Source organism: Sphaeramia orbicularis, chromosome 5, assembly GCF_902148855.1.
Source record: "Sphaeramia orbicularis chromosome 5, fSphaOr1.1, whole genome shotgun sequence".
Taxonomy (NCBI): domain Eukaryota; kingdom Metazoa; phylum Chordata; class Actinopteri; order Kurtiformes; family Apogonidae; genus Sphaeramia; species Sphaeramia orbicularis.
The window spans coordinates 25283920-25305114 of record NC_043961.1 but is presented as its reverse complement, the minus strand read 5'-3'; the positions used below and the strand labels follow the sequence as shown (position 1 = coordinate 25305114).

General features: G+C 38.8%; 1 protein-coding gene and 1 non-coding gene across 6 annotated transcripts in view; one reads left to right on the top strand and one right to left on the bottom strand.

The window, feature by feature from the left end:
• Positions 1-8854: 8854 nt before the first annotated feature.
• Positions 8855-8926, top strand: trnaq-uug (transfer RNA glutamine (anticodon UUG)). The gene has a single exon. It is a non-coding gene; the product is annotated as a tRNA-Gln (tRNA).
• Positions 8927-9014: 88 nt separating this feature from the next.
• The window catches only part of LOC115419835 (tensin-2-like), a 35879-nt gene continuing 23698 nt past the window's right edge, over positions 9015-21195 (bottom strand). For 4 of the 5 annotated variants that reach the window (XM_030134873.1, XM_030134877.1, XM_030134878.1 and 1 more), the window contains 20 exons: positions 20926-21048; positions 20771-20835; positions 20399-20482; positions 20160-20272; positions 19970-20030; positions 19620-19695; positions 19001-19130; positions 18325-18390; positions 18105-18221; positions 16591-17985; positions 16341-16491; positions 13884-14734; positions 13104-13235; positions 12413-12505; positions 12190-12267; positions 11413-11490; positions 11057-11225; positions 10901-10969; positions 10574-10603; positions 9015-10398 (listed from right to left, as the gene is read on the bottom strand). In XM_030134873.1, coding sequence (XP_029990733.1) covers positions 10254-10398; positions 10574-10603; positions 10901-10969; positions 11057-11225; positions 11413-11490; positions 12190-12267; positions 12413-12505; positions 13104-13235; positions 13884-14734; positions 16341-16491; positions 16591-17985; positions 18105-18221; positions 18325-18390; positions 19001-19130; positions 19620-19695; positions 19970-20030; positions 20160-20272; positions 20399-20482; positions 20771-20835; positions 20926-21048 — 4026 coding nt within the window. In that variant the 3' untranslated portion in view covers positions 9015-10253. The remainder of the gene's footprint in view (positions 10399-10573; positions 10604-10900; positions 10970-11056; positions 11226-11412; positions 11491-12189; positions 12268-12412; positions 12506-13103; positions 13236-13883; positions 14735-16340; positions 16492-16590; positions 17986-18104; positions 18222-18324; positions 18391-19000; positions 19131-19619; positions 19696-19969; positions 20031-20159; positions 20273-20398; positions 20483-20770; positions 20836-20925; positions 21049-21195) is intronic. The other variant, XM_030134875.1, reaches the window with a different exon arrangement.

The window sequence follows — 21195 nt, the reverse complement described above, 5'->3', positions numbered from 1 at the left end:
ACCTTAGACGTGTGTCATAAGCCTATTAAGTGTTGATTCATGTGGAGTAAGTGGTAGTAAAAGTGTGTGGGTGTTAGGTTCATGCTCATGGAGAGTTGATCCTTGTCCTGTGGCTTGGGCGGTCTCCAAGTCTGGCACCAGTGCTGGATCAAGCTGTCCTGCTAACAGGGATTTATTTGGCTCCACAACACCCATGTCAGACATGTATTCTGGCCCAGCCATTTTGTGTCCTCAGATGCTCCGATTTTCACTTCAAACTGGCCTGCTGTTTGGAAACCAGGGAAATGGAAATCATAAATCAGAAACACTTGACCCACTAAAACTACAAGAATTCGTATTTGTGGCTCTGGTGCAGAGACATAAATAACTTGCATAGTAAGCCTAATAGAGCACATATTGGCATATGGACAGCCAGATGTGACTTCAGGCCTTTTATAAGCACAGAAGTAATAAGGACATGTAAGCCTAAGTAGAACTGTCATTAGTATGTACAGTGTGTCTAAGGTATAATGTGAGCCCAGATTTATTTATTCATAAGAGACAGAGAAAAAAAGACAAGTAAAACTACAGGTTGGACTCAGATTCAGATTCATTGTATTGTTGTTGCATATCTACAAGTACATGACAATGAAATTCAATTTAAAATCTAGCAAGAAGTGCAATAACAACAAATGTCGGAAGTACAGAATATACAGTATTAGCCCATAAAGACCCAGTGTTCCATTTGTGGCAGTTCCCCAAATGAATTTTCCCCCTATTTTCAACCTTTCTTAACTGATTTATCACCATTTATTTTAATATTATGCTCTGTGTTTAGCATTTCCAAGTATAAATCAAGTATTTGACTATATTTAATTCACTGATCATGTAGATGTTCATAAAAGCTCAGACTGAAATTGAAGGTTATTATATCAGAAACAGAGAAAACTGAAGAAAATGTGACTTTTTTTGTAAAATATATTATTAACTGAACATAAACCAAGTGTCTCCATCCACTGTCATTGATCCAACTCCATGGGTTTTACTGGTGAATCAATGTTGTCGAAGATGATGGTGTTTTCATGATCACTACGAGCTTCTGAACGTCCAAATGGGTCATATCTGATGACCACAGAAAGATGACAAACTGCATTTTACAACAATTCTTTACATGTATTGATAGGATTAGTGGGTCAACAGGTATTAAACATTTTAGATCAGTAGATGATTTTGGTTGTTGGTGGGTGTTTGGGTCTTTATGGGTTATGTACAATGGGTATAATATATGCAGATGTAAGTACTATGGACAAATATAAAGAATGAGTACAAAGGACATATATTGTTTTAGAGTAAGCTGACAGTTCAGCATATTATTATAGCGAAAAATAACTTGGAATACAGTAAACAGTATCAACAAACCTTAAATGGGTGAACTATGTGCAAATGGATGAAAGCCACTCACTTTCTAGACACTCACTTTGTCTATAGCTGATGATAGCAGAGCCCACAGGGACATCAGCACTTATGAGGCACCAGAAAACCACTTTAGCCAGATTCTGAAAGCATAAACCTGTCAGATGGCACATGCCCTCATGGATAATGTTTACAAATTTTCTGTGCCCTAATTAGTCACGCTTATGTACAATTCCACCTGCATTCCTGGTGTTTCTAAAACCCAGGATATCCTCCCTCAGGAACGACCACCCACATCCACTTATGTCTGTCATCATGAGATGCCACACATCAAACCTACAAAGACTTCCTGTTGCCCTGGGGAAACCTGAAAAAGTTGAGAATGCATTGATCTTATGGATTGTCCATTTATGTGAGAATACAAATGATTATACATCAGCATTTTTCATAATTCCTTTTGGCCTCCAGTACATCTAAATACAACTGTGTACAACTAATTCTGGATATGCTGACAGCCAGACAGCTGGTGCATGGTGAGGATGGACACTGGCACTTCCTCCGCTCAGACTCTAAGCCTTGAGTAAGTGTTAGAGCGACTGTTACGGCCATGCCAGTGCCAGCAGATCACAGATAACTCTAGCACTTTGTAGATGACACCATGGCCACCAGCACTGTAATCTGCATTTTTTTAGGGATTCAAGCAATTTAGTTATTTCTAGCATTCTGCAAGGGCATGGTTTCTGAGTCATAAAGTGAACCATAAATCTCTAAAACTGAGAAACGTACAACATGTATGTGCAATAGGAAATGGAAGACTCATATACAGCACCAAGTTGTAATAAATCAAAAGTTGTATCGGTTAAATTAATTTTCTGAGTTTTATTGTTTCTTAACTAGGTTAAATGTGTACCTTTACTCATGTATTTACATAGAGATCAGAGCCTTTTATTGTGCAGGGAAATTCTCACACATAACTCCACCACTTTCTGAATGACACCGCAACCACCAGCATAGTAATTTGCATTTTTACCCCGCCCCCCCAAAGGGGAGGTGAGGGGTATTGGTTTTGGTTCGGTTTGTTTGTTTGTTAACACTCTTGCAGCAAAACTATTGGTTGAACTCCTACCAAATTGGGATTATAGATTGCCTGTGACCCAGAATAGATGGCATTACATTTTGGGAAAAGTAGGTCAAAGTTCAAATTTCTTATGAATCTTTAAAATCTTTTTTTCTCCCATTTATTTATAATGGGCGACATTTCACATGTTTATAAAACATCAATTTTGTTTCAATTTACTTCAAACTTGGCACATATATAGAGGCAATTGATATGCTGACATCAGCACATGCATAGAAATTATGACATCAGCTGGATCGATGCCAAAATAAGCTACAATATGTGCAAGGAGTGGGGTTTGTTGTGCCTGGCACCACTTGTTACCGACTGACGCAATTCATGTATTCTTTGCCTTCTGTAATAGCATGCTTTCAGAATCCTGACCTGTACAGTAATTATGTAAAATTAAGATATGTATTAGATGTACCATATGGAACACACCACAATGAGAACCTGTCAAAATGGTTACATGTGTAAATTTCCTCACTTAAGAGCTCTACTCAGATCTGATCTATATGGTGCAGAACATTGAGGTTAGAGGAGACACGTACGTAAGGAGGAACCATTATTTTCAATAGACTCTAGGTAGAGTGAGTCAGCACTTTCAACATCCTTTGGGTCAGCATTACTGACTAACGTTGAAAAGTCAGCGTGGCTCCAAAGATCTTCAATACTGTCTACATGTGCTGCTTTACTGTGTCGTCCAAGCTGTTCCATCATGGTCTGTAAAGCTGTACAGCAGGTGATGTAAAGAGTGAAACTTCTCACAGACCATTAAATACTGGGACTCTAGGAGATGGCTGAAGGAAACCGTATATCCCCACTCTTCTCTTAGCAGGTTAAATTTCAGCACTTGGGCCCTTACACAGTGTTAAATTTACCTGTTTACACTGGTTGGCACTTTGTAGAATCTGAACTGTTATGTGTCCTGCTACTTTCCTGTAGGAGTTATATTTTATTCAGGTGAATTTGATTTTATATTAACTGGTCCCTGAGGTGCCTGACTGTTGTACATGCAGATAGATTTGTACATTTCTTGCAATTATATAACATTTTGATTACAGTACTAGTGTTTACCAAAATATGATTAATTTTCACATTTGTGGTACAGGTTAATAACTTATATAATAGTAGTAGTAGTAATAATAATAATAATAAAATATAGAATTAAGTAGTAATTGTCAAGTGCAATCATGTTTTTCCTGCATAGATTTTATTGTAAACCTATTGCTGTATCCTTTGTGCAATGGCTTCTGATTGTGCTTTATTTTATAATAGCAAAAGAAGCTTTTCTATAAGAAACTTACAAACAGTATAAGTACATATAAATGAGTTATTTACGGTTTGTACTCAACCCCATTTTTCATTGTTGTCTTCTTAAGTTTTGTATTGCAGCAAATCCTCAGCATTTTTGGAATTCTTTTGTCTCCTTCAAATATTTACTTAAGAGATCAAAGGTTATTTTTCTTTTTTATAATACCTCAGAAGATAGCCGAGAGGGGTGGAAGCAGTTCCTGGACTCCTACAGTTCACTTCATAATGCACCAAGACTTATTGGAAACAGAAGTACAGTTGCAGTAAGTTCTAGATTTAACCACTGAGTTAGACTGACAGTGATCCATGATTCACAGATACCGCTAAAATTGTAGTTCGATGTTTTTCTTGAGGAGTCTCACCAGGAGCTGTAAAACAGAGCGCTGACTACCACTACTAGCATGGTTGATTTAAGTCCCTCTAGTTCCCTCTTCTGGGAGAATGAAGCAATACACCACTACTCATTACATATCAGGCTACTGAGCATTTACACAGTATATGTAAACTGTTCCTTACTATGGCATTAGAAAAACATTTGTTCAGTGGTCACCAATTGCAGATTGAAAGTACAAATATGTAAAAATGCTACTGGCTGAGTCATATCTGAGCCAAACACAAAAATAATTCTGAACAGTTCCTCAGAAACAAAGCTTAAATATACTGTATAAATATGAAGGTCCTTACTATAGTGTATTACATAAATGACAATCCATAAATGTTTTAACTTGGTCAACTTCCTTTTAGCAATAGAGTCAGAGTCTGCAAAACAACTGAGACTGAGGGACTGGGCTGAGGAACACACTCGTATTGGTTAATTATTAGGTGCTTGGAAGGACCTAATAATAGCATATGGGTTTGGTTGAACCAAACCAACTCCATTCTTACCCGAGCAAACAACTCTTTAACCCTGGTCTTTGAGGAAATGCAAACACTTGAAATCTCTGTTGTATCTTGTCTGCTTGTTAGGATGTGCAAATACACTGGTTTACAGTTTCTGGTGGAAATTATACTCTTCAGTGATACTAAATCGAACCTACTTGGATGAGATGAACTGGAAAACAAATGATAAAAATGCTGGTAGACTAATGTTTTTAAAATATATGATAAAGTGCTATACATAGATTGGTGTATAATTATAAGTAGAAGAAATCCAAAAAGTGAATTGATTCTAATTTGCAGACAGTGTTAAGACATAGAACTGTGATACTCATTCTCTCATTCTCTCTATTTGTTGAAAACTATAGCCAACTGGGACTTTTTATCTAAACTTTCTGAAGTTTCCCACCTTTCTCTTTGACTTGTAGATTAGTGTTACAGATGCAAAATGGTCTAAAGCAGTGGTTCCCAACCTTTTTTGGCTTCTGACCCCATTTTAATATCACAAATTTCTAGCGACCCCAGACATTCAAAACAGAGACTTTTTTTTTTTTTTTTGCTAAAATTGTGTTTTTGATCATGCAATAGTTTGCTATACTATGTTGCAAATAAATGTAAATTTTAGTTGACATTTAGTCTATATAATGTATATTTTTATGGACAGAGGAAGAAAAGCCAGGTTGAGATTACTGCACAAAGTGAGAATTTTATTTTCCTTGGTCAGGATACGTACAGTCAGTCAAACTTGTTTTTTCAAGGCTGCAAATTAATACTGAAAAAAACAATAACTCAAACTATGAATCATGAAAGCGCTGCAGCATCTGAAACCAGCGACAAGGAACATTTGAAAGATAAACAGTACCACAGTGCTTCAGTTTCAGCTTCAGAGTTTGTCATGTCTTTTATATATTGTGATTTTCTCTCAACTCACCATATAATTTTTATTAGTAAGTTTTTATTTTTATCAATTACAAGAAATTTCAGGTGACCACATTTGAATTCCAGGCAACCCCACATGGGGTCTCGACCCCAAGGTTGAAAAACACTGGTCTAAAGTTAGATAAATAAATAGATAGATGTACCTTACTGGGAAATTACAGTATAGCAGCAGTATGACACACATACAATAAAAATAGAGTACCACAGCAAACAGAAAGAAATACAACACAAGAACAAGTACACACTATACATAATAAATTACAAGTATAAAAAGGTGGTATTAAAAGCACCGGAGAAATCAAAGAATATGATCCTTACAGTGCTTCCTCCACCATCCAGGTACTTATGGGCTCGCTACAGCAGGCAGATGACAGTATCATCAACTCCCAAATGGGACTGATAAGCAAACTCCAGAGGGTCTAAAACCGTCTTCACCTGTGGCCTCAACCAGGCTAAGACCAGTCACTCCAGGATCTTCATTACATGAGAGGTGAGAGCTACAGGTCTGTAGTCGACCAGGTCAGATGGAGCTGACTTCTTGGGGACAGGAACCGGGCAGGACGTCTTCCACAACACCGGTACTCTCTCCAGACTCAGGCTCAGGTTGTAGAGGTTTTTCAGGACAGAAGACAGCTGGCTGGCACAGGTCCTCAGTATCCTGGGGGAGATGTCATCTGGACCTCCCTGATGACATCTCAGTGGAGGTGGAGAAGTGGGGGAGGGTGCAGCTGCTGCATGTGAGAGGTTGAAGCATGTGGGACAGTGTGGGTGTGTAGGAGTCAGGGGGTGTTGGGGGGGGGGGGTGACAGAAGGTGAGCTAAACCTGTTGAAAAACCGGTTATTATAACAATACTGCATGCACAGCCTCAACCTGTTGACTGTTCTTCTTTTTCCTTGCACATTTTTTTCCCATTGCACATTTCTAAATTACATGATTATGCACGTTTTTGTACAAAAGTTTTTTACTTTATTTAACCCTTTCATGTATAGTGGTCACTACAGTGGACAGGTATTCTATGGCTGTTCTCTTGTATATTCATGGGTTTGGTTGTTTTAGTTCCATATCAGCCAACACAGTGGACACTTATGCATCATCACATACACTGACATTCATACAATTACTGTAACTTTGCAGTTCTTGATAAGGCAAATTTATTCGTATAGTACAATTCATCCACATGCCTTACAAAAATGGAAAAGAGACAGGTTAAAAACACACAATTACAATTAAAACATAATCAATAAACATGAATAATAATCAATTAAAATAAAGTAAAAGAGAGGAGTGCAGATAGAACACTTACAGTTGTTATATACACCTGATCTGCGGTAACATGTTGAATCTAAATCAAGTGCTAGTTGTCATTAGACTTTAATTAAACATTTTCTTAAAAAGTTTTTTTTTTTTGCATATTATCTCCATGAAGTGAGTAATAACTAGTATTAGAGTATGATCAAATGTGAGAAAACATCAGATTAGCTGCATTTCAAAAAAAATTTATTTCATAGTTTTCACACAGTTTATCACTTTATGATATTGCATTTTAAATACATGTTTCTTTGCTTCAAAAATTGACTAAGGTTTTCATAATTCGTGCATGAAAGGGTTAAACTCTGTTTTAGTTGTAGTTTTTTAGCGGGTGTTGACAATGTTGTACAGAGAGAGCATAGTTGTTTTGGGTTTTTTTTAAGGATTAAAATTCCTTGTATTCTTTTGAAGATACTTGGCGAATAAAGCCGATTCTGATTCTGAAGTGCTTTGCTCTCTCAAGGCTCCCTGCTGTCTGTCTGTCTGTCCCTTCCCTTCATCCCTGTGATTCCCATCATTCCTGTCCACATGTCCCTCACATTGTTCTGCTAGAATCCTTACATGTCCTCTGCATCTCTCTGAGTCCATGCTCCACTCTCCTCAGCTCCTCTCTGTCTCCAGACCTGATAGCCCTCTTATCATTTAAAAGTGCTTTCAGGTCACTGATGATCCATGGCTTATTATTGGGGTAACCGCGCACAGTCCGGGCTGACATGCTAGTATTAGTAGTATTTTCTACTAGCGATGTGACGCTCATGGACGAATCAAATCTTTTGAACGGCTCTTTGAAATGAACGATGGGATCCGAGTCTTTGTAAAGAGCTGTTCATTTTTTATTTTTTTTTTAAGGAAGGAGTGTCCAATTGCCTGTCAATTCACCAACCTACTGTTCTTGTTCTGAGAAATGCACTATAGTTCAGGTATTTAAGTAACTGCAGTGATTAATCACTGTTGTGTTTCATGCAATTTTTTCTGTATGTTTACACACATTTATTGTTCTTGTTTTGAGGAGAATAAAATGTTATTTCATAAGAAAATGTTTTATTTTCTTCTTCATTTTTAGGCTACAGACTAGTCCACATAATGTACCGTGATGGTTTTTGTCAAATTCCAGCATTTGCCTAATGTCACTCCTTATGTCATGTATTTAGCCCACACATTTGAACTAACTATTCTTTTTCATGGTAAGATAATATTTACTGCCGCACCAATTAAACACCTTTAAAATATAACGTCAATCATCACATGTAGCCTATTTAGTCATTAAAACATTGGTGTTTCAAAATAATGCAAAAAAACATAAAAACAAAAAAACATAAAAGAACCAGTCTTTTGAACGGCTCTTTTCAGTGAACGGCTCCTGATTGAACGGCTCCCTTCAAAGAGTCAAAAGTCCCATCACTATAATCTACACTTTTATTTTGAAAAGGAGACTTTTACTTTGATAGGCTTTATCGGATAATCGTAGCTAGCTAGCGGGATCGCCTCATTTTTTTAAGAGTATTATGATTCCTAGCTGCAGTGGTGAAACAAATCGTCTAAGGCCTTGACAGACGTGGTATTCCGGCTCTACGTGTAAATATCGATATTACTAAGAAGCTCATTGTTATTTGACAGGCCGACGTAATGTTAATACACATAGCACGTTACATTAGCTTCTCACAGTTAGCCGGGTTAGCTTAGTTAGCTAGTTTAGCGGCGGCCATTAAAGCTTTTATAAACCGAAACGTGGCCTTGTCGGTCAGATTAAGAATTACAGTCCCCTGATAATGTACCGTGTGGTAAGAAGTACATTGAGGAATAATGTTCTTCCTCTAAACCAAACCGTACAACACTGGTGAAAGGAAACGTAATATACGTAGTCTGTTTTATTCATTTAGAGATGTGGTTGCCTCTGTAGCGTAACCGGTCCCATGGTGTAATGGTTAGCACTCTGGACTTTGAATCCAGCGATCCGAGTTCAAATCTCGGTGGGACCTCATCCTTTTGACTTGTTTCCATTTACAAGATCATATACTTATAGTGTAAGATCAAAATTTGTGAACAGACAATAACAACAGCGACACATACGGTTCCATTTGCTATAATTTATTAGCTTCGTTTTGTTGTCAAATATGACATACACCAATCTTCACTCTCCTCTACTTTAAGAAGTGTAAAATATATTACTTCTTTCACATAAAAATACATTATGAAAAATAAGCATTGTGCTGTGGTCTTAATACTGTCTCAGTTTATAGAAAACACCCAAATACCAAATAAAAAGATATTGTGGAAAAAAAAAAAAAAAAATCAATCACCCAATTGTTCTTGACACAATTTCAGTCTTTGGCCTAAAGCAAGGCTTCATTCTTCAATAAAAGTTTCTAATTATATATTGTAACTACAAATGGAACACATGCGAAAACCAAAAAGGAACAGGACTTGTTGATAGTGACTCTGCCATTATGATTGTAAGGCTTGGTTGTATTTGTATTTCACTTATGATTGCTCATATCCATGCTCCATCATCATTAACATGTATTTATTCTGTTTTAAGGCTTCCTTCTTTTTGACATTTTCACATGTGTAGCATTTTATTAAATCCCTTGTAGGTAGCATTGCAGTACTTAGAACATACTTCTAAAAATATAGATGCACTGGAAAAGAAAATGCAGATTGTTCATAATATGTACAGTATGCAACCAGTTAAAGTAGTCTCTATAATCCAATAATGCAAATACATAATTTCCCTCATTCAATCACTTCTGTCACACTTTTTCATATTGCATCAGTGCAGATATTCTAGTAACATGACCTTTTCTCCAAAACATAGCCCTTACCATCTACTAAATGACTGAAAACTTTCTAGACCACTTTGCCTGTGCTTTTATTAAACACTGAGGTGGAAATACTACAAATAGTGTAATTGTGCTTTGCAGATTGTCACTCAAGCAGTTGTGAAGTTTTTTTTGTGCGTCATGATTAATATTTGATAACATGTCACATAAACAAGGCGACAATAATCTTATGAACAGAAAAACAAAACATTTTTTAATCTCATTTGGCACAATTTTACCAAACTTTAGGTTTATCACCCTCCTCAGTTCTTGTTAGTTTACACATAAACAACAATACCTGATGTAGCACAGAGATATAAGAACATAGATCTCTTATAACAGTCACAAAGCCCTAGCAGGATGTGGTGCCACCAACATAAAGGCAAAAAAACAATATGTTCACACTTAATTAAAAAAAAAAAAAGTCTTTGTTACATTAATATGTCCAAGATTTCCAGCAGTCCAGAGATTAGGTGCTTGTGTATCCTCATCTGCGTAGCTGTGGTCCCAACATGACTTTGTTGATGAAGTTAACAATGGCCACAGCTGGCTGCTCTGGGTCTATTTCTGCAAACAGGTGGCACACGTTCTCTGTAGCACTGCCCGTCCGCCTGGCCACAAACCCAAACATTCTGTAACAAGAAGTTATCAAATGGGAGAGTCAGTACACTAGACGGATATATGCCCACCTATGTTCCCAGGAGTCTGAGTGATGCATATAATAGTTTATAACAGCCATGCAAAGTAGCACATAGTTCCAGTTGGTGAAATCACACAGAATGAAAACACACTGAGAGACAAACTTACTTGCTTGACGTACTATCAGAATTAGTCCACCTGAAGCACGGGTAAACATAGAGACACAGACAAAATGTAGAAAAACATGAAAAACAAGGACTTTGGCAAGCAATATTCACTCACTTCTTAGAGTAAAAAAGCAGACAAGTAACATAACAGAGCTTATATTTAGGAAATATAAGTCAGTGTAAGTGAATGAGGAAAGCAGAAAGCACAAATATTACTGCTTTTACTAGAGATAATATGCTATTATGATAGTATGTCCAAGCACATATATTTTTATTTGTAGGATTTTTTTTTGAATGAGTGTTTTATTGTTATTTCTCAGTGATTCACCTCTGGTCTTGGGGGTCCAGACTGCTGAAGGTAACGCTGTTGATTGGGTAGTGTCTTCTGAAAAATAGCCTGTGTAAACACAACACAACATTAGAGTTACAACAGCAGCAATAGCTTAAAATATATTATCTGTAAAGTTGATCAATAAAAAATTACCTTCTTTTGCTGTCTGTGAGAGTGATGCCCTGAGCAGACACTTTGAAGTGGACGACTGTTGCGACTGGACGTGGGTTCAGTGACATAGTACATTTGGTTGCCTTGGAAACTGCCTCAGGCCCAGTTAATGATTCGGTCTCCACAGAGTTCAGGTAGAGCACGTTACAAGCTTTTTCATGAAAGAGTAGACACATATTCGAAAATAAATATGCATACACTCTTTTCAGAAATGGTAGAATAGAATGAGAAATATGAGGCTTGAGCAATCCCTGCTGGTCAAATGTAAGAACTGCAAACATATTGTACAACATGATGTTAGAGTTATTTATACAAGTGAGTCTGTGTGTGTGGACAACCTGCTCCTTGTTTGAGGAGGTCAGCTGCTGTGCTTGTGCTGGTTGCACTTTGTATCTCCTGAAGCTCTCCAACCAGATCTGAAAGAATCAGTGTTCAGTTAAATAACAATCAAAACTCATAATAAGTACATTTAACACACAGAGAACTGAGCATAACTGAGAAAAAATACATAAACAAGTGGTGCCAGGCACAACAAACCTTTGCATTTAGGCTATTGTACCTTATTTTGGCATCACTCCTGCTGATGTCATCATGTCTATGCGTATCAGCGTGTCAGCATATCAATTGCCTCTATATATGTGTCAAGTTTGAAGTAAATTGAAACAAAATTGATGTTTTTATAGACATTTGAAATTTCACCCATTACAAGAAAATGGAAGAAAAAAAAGATTGAAAAAATTCATACTTTTTTTTTTACTTTGACCAACTTTTCCCAAAATGTGGCCACACTTATTCTGGGTCATTGGCTACCTTTAAACTCAATTTTGTATGAATTCAACCAATAATTTTGCTGTTACAGACATGTGAAATTTCACCCATTATAAGTAAATTGGAAAAAAAGATTTTAAAAACACAGATTAAATTTGAACTTTGACCTGCTTTTCCAAAATGTAATGACATCTATTCTGGGTCACCTGCAATCTATAAACCAAATGTGGTATGACTTCAACCAATCAATCAACCACAGAAAAATGCAGAAACAAACAAACCAAACCAAAAACAATACCCCTCGCCTCCCCTTCGGAGTAATTATTATGAAACAATTATCGTACTACCTTTCTCTGGAATACGAAGTGCACATGGTAAAGAAATGGGAGTGATTGAATGCTGAAACACCAGGGCAGATAAACTTCCTACCAGAGGAGAAAAGACATAAAACAGACAATGGCACACAACGTTATTGTTAGTTTTACATGTCAGAGTCATCAGTATCAGCATCTCATACATAACTGAATGTGGGAAACATATTGCAGCGGTTGTTTCTTCCACATAACTGACCGAAGTAGGACTCATTCTGACAGCCCTTGATCTTCACTCCCCGAGGCCCAGTTTCTATGAGGAAGTGTCTCACCAGCTGTTCCAGTGGATCCCCTGGGAGAGAGGAGATGACGGTGAGATGATAAGCAGTGAGGATGAAACGTGTTCTTCTAGACCGTTCTACAATCATGATGCAAAAACAAAGATGTCCTTATAACTGTAGTTTTATGATGACTGGGCCTCATTTTTTTCAGAAACTAACAAAATGCAGAAATACAAAAAAACTAGAAAGAATTCAATTATTATATTCTAAAAATGGATTTCTCTTGCATTAAAGCAAAGATACATTCATCAAAACATACAAAGGAAAATGTTACTTGCATCTCAAAATTGTTTCCAGTATTAGAGCTGTTCTTATAAATTATAGTAATGTAAGATTTAATTAAGTTCAACTTTTTCTTAATTGAAACCAGCTTTAAATAGCAAAATATATTTGCTAAAAGTTGTTGTTGAAGAGAAACAGCTCTGGAGTCATTTTCATGAGACATTTATTTTTCAGTTGTGGCTGTGATGTTGAGGCCAAAATCCATCTCTTGTTATTACTGAGTAACATTCCAAGTTTAGAAAAAAAGCAAGAGTAAAGTGATCCTATTTGTGCCAAGAAAATCCTCTGCCAGCTCTGTGACATTAACATAAACCTCTTAATGGGTACCTTTGTTCCCAGTGACGTTGGCGTTTGGAGGTGGGGTGGCCACCTTGAGGGCAAGGCCGTAAGCCCCCTGGAAAGAGTTACTGTCTCTGATGAGGAAAGAGCCCGGCTCCTTGTCCTTCAGCACAGCTATGGCTAAAGTAGAGAAGACACATTATGAGGAGGAGTGTAGTGGGAAAGAACAAATACCAGTGTCGCTTTGTTACAAGTCCATCCAGTTGGAACTCTACATTGAGGATTTAAAGATCAGTCATGAAGGCGAGTAAATACATACAATAAAGTGATGCAATTAAATAATTTTAATAATTAAAAAAAAGATAAACTGTAAATTCATTCAATTCCATTTTTTTGTGCTTAATTCAAGATTTTTTTTGCTTAATTCAAGCAAAAAAAAAAAAAAAATCTGCCAGTGGAACAAGTGAAAATTACCTTGGTAAGATTTTTTGAAATAAGACTTTGAAGATCTATTGTCTAAAAATAAGTTCTTACATCTCACTGAAAAGTTACTCTTTGGGTGATTATGTCTTATTTTAAATGTGATGAGATATTTGGACTAGAAATGAGAAAAAATACACTTGGTAAGATTTAGATTTTTGCAGTGAAGCATATTCAAGGATTTCAAGCATCCATACAAACCCTGAGCTGGTAACTTGATCTTCTACCAAAGTAAATTCTTGGTAGGGTACCTGTACTTCTGCTCAAAATTGACTTTCCAGTGCTTTATACAAAATAAGTGTGTCTTTTTGATCGTTTTGGTGAAGATGAGACACAAACATGGATTACCTTGGTCTCTAGAGATGCCTGGTTTGTACCAGAACTTGGAGCTGTCTTGGACAAACTTTGCATTGACTCTAATGTCTGCCTCCTCTTTCCCACTGGACTGTGTAGACCCCCGTCTCTGCTCTCCCACAGAGGGGGAGAAACTAACATGGTGCGTGGGAGAAGGAGCAGAGGACACCCGGAGAACATGGCTGTGTCCGTTCAGGCATCCTGGCGTGGCTGAAAGACGCTTCTTCTCAGGCAACGGCGGCTGAATGGGGGGGATGGTGACAGCGGTGTACCCAGTATACGGCACATGGGGGACGTTTAGTAATGGGTAGTAATAGGATGCTAAGGGGAAAGTAGGCGTGTGGTATCCATCAGGTACAGGAGATGGTGGTTTTGTGTCGGCTGAGCTGTCTCTGTCCGGTGTCAGCCTCTGTCCTGCTGCATCTGTAAGTGAAGGGGAGCGCTGGGGGGAGGACTGCAGCTCTGGAGATCCGATAGGAGAGTTTGGGGAGGATGGTGTTGAAGTGGGACTGGCAGAAGGGTTCATGGATACAGCTCTACTGCTATCAGATGGCGTCTCAACATGAAGGCTGGTGCCATTCAGTTGTACTTGCACCGGGGTGATGATGATAGAAGTTTGACTTGAAGCCTGATCAGGTCCTTCTGCACCTCCTGTGACCTGGGCGGCTTTGGACTTACACTCAGAGCTCTGGGACTGCTCAGCTCGTGACTGTGTGGAGTTTATAGAGATGCTGGAACTTGTGTGTGTTTCTGATGGAACTGGTGTGACGGTTTTATTATCGTTAGTGATGGACTCCATTTGAGTAGTGATGTCTTGGCTCTGAGGAGTGCTGTCACGGGTTGCACTGAGGAAGAAAACATAAAACAGAAAGAAGATAATGAGCTCATTTATGTGCATGTAAATTTTATTTTCAGCACAAGGCCATATCAAATGAGCGTTTCAATATTCTTGTTATGTTGTATGTTCTGTATATGTGTGTGGAATTGTTAAAGTTAACAATTAATTGTTGAAAACTAATCAGACTGGGTGTTTGACTGTTAAAACATGTTAAAATGGAGATCATTAATACAGGAAGAGTACTAGTTTTGGAATTTCAGGACAAATCAGTCAAAGTTTGGTCTAAGTATCATTTATTAAACTTTTGCAAATGGTTCAGCTCAGTATAGAGTTGAACAGACTCTGCAGGGGATTGACAAAGAAGAAGTGAACCCAGATAAATTACATAATACAAGTTCCATACAAATGACATAATACAATATAATAATACCCACATAATACAAGGGTCACTGTAGACAAAAGACAGGGTATGTTTCAGTACAGACGTCCTTTGGTCAGGGAGGATCTACTCCCTGATATAAAATACTACCAACTGTGTCAGCTTAACCTTTTTCAGTTTAGAAACCATTCCATTAAAGACTTGATGGTCATCAGTATTAATTCATCCAAATTCAATATATCTTCAGATACAAAGTTCAGGCTCTGGCTAAGTATCACAAACTGTGATTTAAAATGTTATATGACTTTATGTGAGTGCTCCTTCACATACAGTCATGAATAAGGGTCATCCTTGGTTCAGATGTAGTTCTGGAGTATTTTAGTAATAATGGATTAACTGATATGGTCTATATAATTCATGCACTTATAGAACTAAAAAAATAAATTCCTAACTTTCCCTGCATATTTCAATTTTCTTCATAGGATCATCGTTTCTGTTCCTGTATCTTACAGTGTGAACTGTTGTACATCAGGGTTATAAGAAATAAAAGCCTAAAGTGTAACATTGAAGTGTTAATTCTTTAATTCCATTTCAATAAATAATTGTAAATGTTTTTAAAAGTCTCTGCATCTTTTGTGCCTCCTAAAGGTACAAAACTGCATGTCACTTGAGCTGCACCTCATTAAGAAACAATTCTGTGCCTTCACAATGGGTACATTTTTGTATTAGCGCATAAAGATACATTTTTGTCCCTAGGAGTGCAGATATCTTCTTTGACATACACACTGCAAATGATTTGGTTCTTACCATGATATAAAAAAAACCCTTAGATTTAGAAGTGTTAGATAATTTATCTTGTTTTAAGAGTTAATTTCTTATTTTAAGTGTTCATACATCTGTAGACATGCCTATTTCGAGATTAAAAAATCTTAATTCAAGAAATCTTGTCAAGTGAAATTAACTTGCTGCATAGACTGATATTTCACTTGTTTTGAGTACCCTTTTCCTCAGATTAAGAGTTTATATCTTGTTTTTAAACACCCCCTTTTTGCAGTGCACTACAATGATGTGCTGCAAGAAGGTATAAAGGTGCACCCATACTCAAAGGTGCAGTGCTCGTAGGCTGCTTGTGTGCAGCCCAGAGAAAAAGCATTCATACCTTTTTATAGCCTTTTATTTATCTTGTATTTTTTTATTTTGTGGTATGTTTTGCACTTGTGTGAAGATGACCTACCTGTCCTCAGTATGTGTTGGGCTGCTGCTGCCAATGAGTGTGTAGTCATGATCAGAGTCCAGTCCAGGGGTGCTCGACTGGCCATTTGAGTCTGATTTACCCTCTGAACCCTGGGATATATTATCCTCCACATCAGCCCTGGCCTTTTCCACTTTGACAGGAGACAAATAAAACATGTTCAGATTAACCAACACATGAGGAAAAGGCTGTAAGTGATGCATAACAATCTGACTCCACTTTATGTATTCACCTTTCTGATGCTCAGTGCACTGCTGGTCTCTGGATCTGGAGGGGGTGTCGGGCAGCCTGCCTCTCCCAGGAGAGGGGCTACTTCCAGGCAGGGGAGAGGCCGATCCAGAATGATATCCTGAGGCGTAACCCCGGCTCTCGTGGCTCTCAGCTGGAGACGACTGATAAGGTGAGCATGGACAGGAGTGGTGGGGCTGTGGAGGCGTGTGATAGCCACTGCTGGCGCCGTCCCGAACATCCATCAGGGACTGAGGGCTGGGGTAGCTCTGGTGAGGTATGAATGCAAATCTACGCTGATCCGGGGTTGGACTCTGATTCATGGGGGGGTGGCAGGTGTGAAATGCTGGCATGGCTGATTTGCACTGCCAGAACTCTGCCTCCCTTGCCACCTCCCATGGATTTTCAGTTTCCCATACAGGGGGCACCTCTCTTGTTCGCTGCATTGATGCTCCTTGGGACCACTGTGGGTTTTCTGATTGGTCTGGGTGTAATGGGTGGAATGTTCTGATGGGGGCTGATTGGTGCTCCCGCCTGCTGGAGCAGTCCCGACAGGGGCAACCAGAGGACGGAGTTGGAGAGCCAAAAAACATTTCTCTGTATGGGCTGGAGGGCAGCGATTGGTGCGACAGATGAGCGGATGGGCCGTGACTGGAAAAATGGAAGAGGTGACAGTCTTGACCGGGGCAAAGTCTGTTTGAGGCTGGGAGTGTGTGGCTGTGTGGGTGGGTATGTTCAGGGGTGGAAAACGGGTAGCAGGGTCTGTGGAGACATGGTGGTGGAGGCGGGGGTGGACGTTCCCATGGTAACTCTGGTAAAGGATGGGCGCTGTGGCGATGGCAGAGCTCCATATGAGTTGAAGGTGGTGGAGGAGACACAGATTTTGACGGTAAAGCAGGGAGAGTTTGACTTTTTGGGTGATTCTTAATGCTGTTGCATCGACCGAGACAGTGACTGTTAGGAAGGCAAGGTTCCCTCTCTCTTTCCCATCCCATAGTTCCACACTTTGGCTGATTACAACATGGATGCTCTCTCCTTGAACCTGGGCTTGACAGATCTCCATCATCTAGAATAGCCGTCTCTCTATCCCTTTCTTTTCCTTTTGTTTTCTCTTTTGCTCCATCCTTTTCACCTGGCCTTCTCGGTGAAGAGTCTTTGTCGTTTCCTTCAGGGTGATTCACCGAGGGTTCCTCCTGATGATCAGAGGGGGCTGAGGAGTGTCTGGAGTCGGAGGTGGACGTAGGAGACTGGGGATGACTGGGAGTTTGGGGTTTCACTGTGGGGCTGCTGGAAAGGCATCCGTTAGGTGATGCTGCTGAGGCAGTCGAGCCTGGACCACGTCGCTTCCTCACCTGGGCATACAGACTTCCATCCAGAGGGCCCCTTGTGTGAGAGATATCTAGTAATAATGTAAAAAATCAGCAGTTTAATATTTGATTTTCTCCACTAAATGTCAAATTAGGGTATCACTGATATTGACAGACAGGTAACATGTGTCTGTGTGTGAATATTTCTTACTTTCCAGGCTGTCCTGATGGTGAAGGTTGAAATTCTCATAAGAATCCCATCTAACCACCGGGTCTGAAGTGTTGTAGTCCACTTTAATAGAGGCATCATTTTTGCGGTATTCTCGACCTTTCAAAGCAGACATCATTACATCACATGCACGAACATAATGAAAGGCAAATATTAGGCACATAAAATGCACCAAAAGATGCAGACAGACTCAGATAATCACCTTTCATTTTTTCTGGTCCGCTGGAGAAGATGAATTCAACTGTAGCATCAGGAGGGAACCTGTCATCTACAAAAAAAAAAGATGAATATAAAGACAGAGACTAAAATATCCAAACATGATAAAAGCATTCACAGAAATTAAAAAAGAAAAAAAAATGTCATAGTTGAAAAAAATAAAGATGTGCTTTCATTTTTTTTTTTTTTTTTGTCATAGAAATAAATAGGACCGTAAGACAGAAAATGGCTTTAGTAAAACAGAACAAAGACTTAAAAGAAATGTACCATCTAAAAAGGGCTTTCGTTTAAGAGCATGGGCATCATTATTTATACATTGTATGTATGCGTCAGAGTGTAGCACTTAGACCACACTCGGCTGTCATGAGGCTGCTGCTTACTGAGCCATGTACAAGTATTCCTTTTTCATTCAAATTAAGAAAGTCTTGAATTATACAGCCAAGTAAACACATTCAAGTGCACAGCAAAAAATTACAGCTCACGCTTCCCCATTTGTTTATGCGTTGACTATATTTTTAAATGTAAATTAACACTTTTTTTTTTGTCTGAACACCTACACTTTAGAGATATAAAACTTAAGTTTCCGTTTATAGTACAATACCACAATTTTTTTTTTTGTATTTTGAGAAGTTTCAAAGAAAAGATTGTGCTTGTTTTTCCACCTGTGCAGGCCAGGTCCAGTTCGGTCTTGCCAAACCACAGTTGAGCCCCGTGAACAGTACAGGTATGAAACTGGACTCTGAAAACCACCTCTCTCTCTGCTACCAGGGTCCGTCTATGAAAGCACTTCACCTACCGAGAAGAATACAAGCAGTTAAAAGACATATTCAAATACAAATTTTGCATTAGCATTTTTTCAGATTCAACTTCCTCTTTGAGCGTAGCAAAAAGTGAAACTCCTTCTTATAATCGTTTGTTTCGTTGGATCACAGTTTCGGTTCGTGTTGCTACTGTGGCAACTGCATACACTCTGAGATAAATAAAGTATTTTCTTGTATGTCAAGGTTACTGAGGGCTTTTAGTGTTTTTTATCTCCTATGGATACTGTATGTGCACAAGAAAATATTGCAATTACTGTAACTATGCATGTTCACATTCTTGAGAAACTAATTGGCTTCAGTTGTTTAAAAATAATCGAGCATCAAGTTAGAGAAGAACATCTATCGGTCAAATCGGTGCTTTGCAGTTATTAGTGATTTATTTGATCTATGGATGTGGTTAAGATTTTGCATTAAATTATGGTTCTGAATTAGTGACAGACCACAACGAACGGTTTCTCACCATAATGTCCCCTTTTAATAGTAGTGCTGGCTCCATCGTCACACACAGTTTCCTTGCCCTGGAGCTCTGGGGATCACTGGACACACACACACACACACACACACACACACACACACACACATACACGTTATAAAAAGGGAGCTTAAAACATACATAAATCCAGTCAAAACATGTCACACTTGGGTAAAACAGTGCAAAACAACTTTAACTTTAACATAAGCACAGGCCAGCTAACAGCTAAACACAGACAGTGGCCTTGTATACACAACATCTGTCAGAGGGAAGAGCAAACATCTGTCTGCAGGAGGTGAAACACAGCAGTACAACTGGACAACTGACCATGTACTTACTAGACACCCGAAGTGTAGACCAGCTGTAACGACTGGTAGATCTTTAAGAAAGGATAGAAACCTGCCAAAATAAAAGGAAATCGAGGGAAAACACAATAAAAAAAAAAGGCTCGAGTAAACAAATTTGCAGACAAAAGCCCTATTGTTTTCAGAAAATCAGAAATGTTACATGAATTTGTGTAAAACTGACCTCCTCCAGTTTGGAAGTTTGGTAGTGACGGAATGAGGATTTGATGGAGGAACAGAGGACTGCTGTTCATTTTGATGGTACCTGACAGCAGACCACCAAAGTAGTAGACATACCTGAAGGTGAGGAAAGTGATGAATTACTGTGACCAGAGCAGGCAGCAAATGACACGCTGACAACACCGTGACACGAAAAGATGTATGAGAGAGGAGGAGGTGTTCGTGGACTCATGCACATCACACCTGTTTTGAGACGGCTGTAGGGACGAGGAGACTTTGTCCTCACAAAACTTCCTCATGGCCAGGGTGGTGAGAGCCTGGTCTGCTCTGTGGACATAGAAGGGCATTAATAACTGCTTCAGTGTAGATTAGAAAGTTATACTTTGCCTTTTGGGGGTAATGGAGTGGAGCACAGCAAATAACTTCTGTCAGCATGTACATCTGTTATCTTTAATGGTGCATACAGGCATTTATTTATTTTTCTCAGCTTTTTGTTTGATGAAAAAAAAAAAAAAACACACAAAGGAACACAACAATCGATCACTTTCTCCTAGGTTGGAATACAACACAAACTTTACTTTCATATTGATATTCGATTAAAATAGTTGCACTTACCCAGCTGATATCTTGCTGTAGTGCATGTAGGCTGCCACAATCACCCCTGTTTTTCCTTTGTTTCCCTGTTAGAAAACACACACTGATGTGAGTTCTACTGTTTAATGGTATGTTTGAGGATGTCGTTCGCAGACGTGCATTCAGGTTACGCTTACCTTACAGTGGAGAACTACTACATTTTGGGGGTCAGAGGTCAGCCAGGTCTCCATGGCTTTACATACAGCGCAAATCCTGTCCAGGGGTGGGGCGTGAACATCAGGCCAGCCATAGTCCTGCACCTAAACCGCATAACAGAGTAGTGGTTTTACACTATGGGGGGTTTGACTCGGTTAGCCTTACCTTCATTCACAAATATACAAAAATGGCAGAAAACTAATGCATGCATTGCAGTAATGTCTCAGTAATAGAATAGAACAGAATAGAAT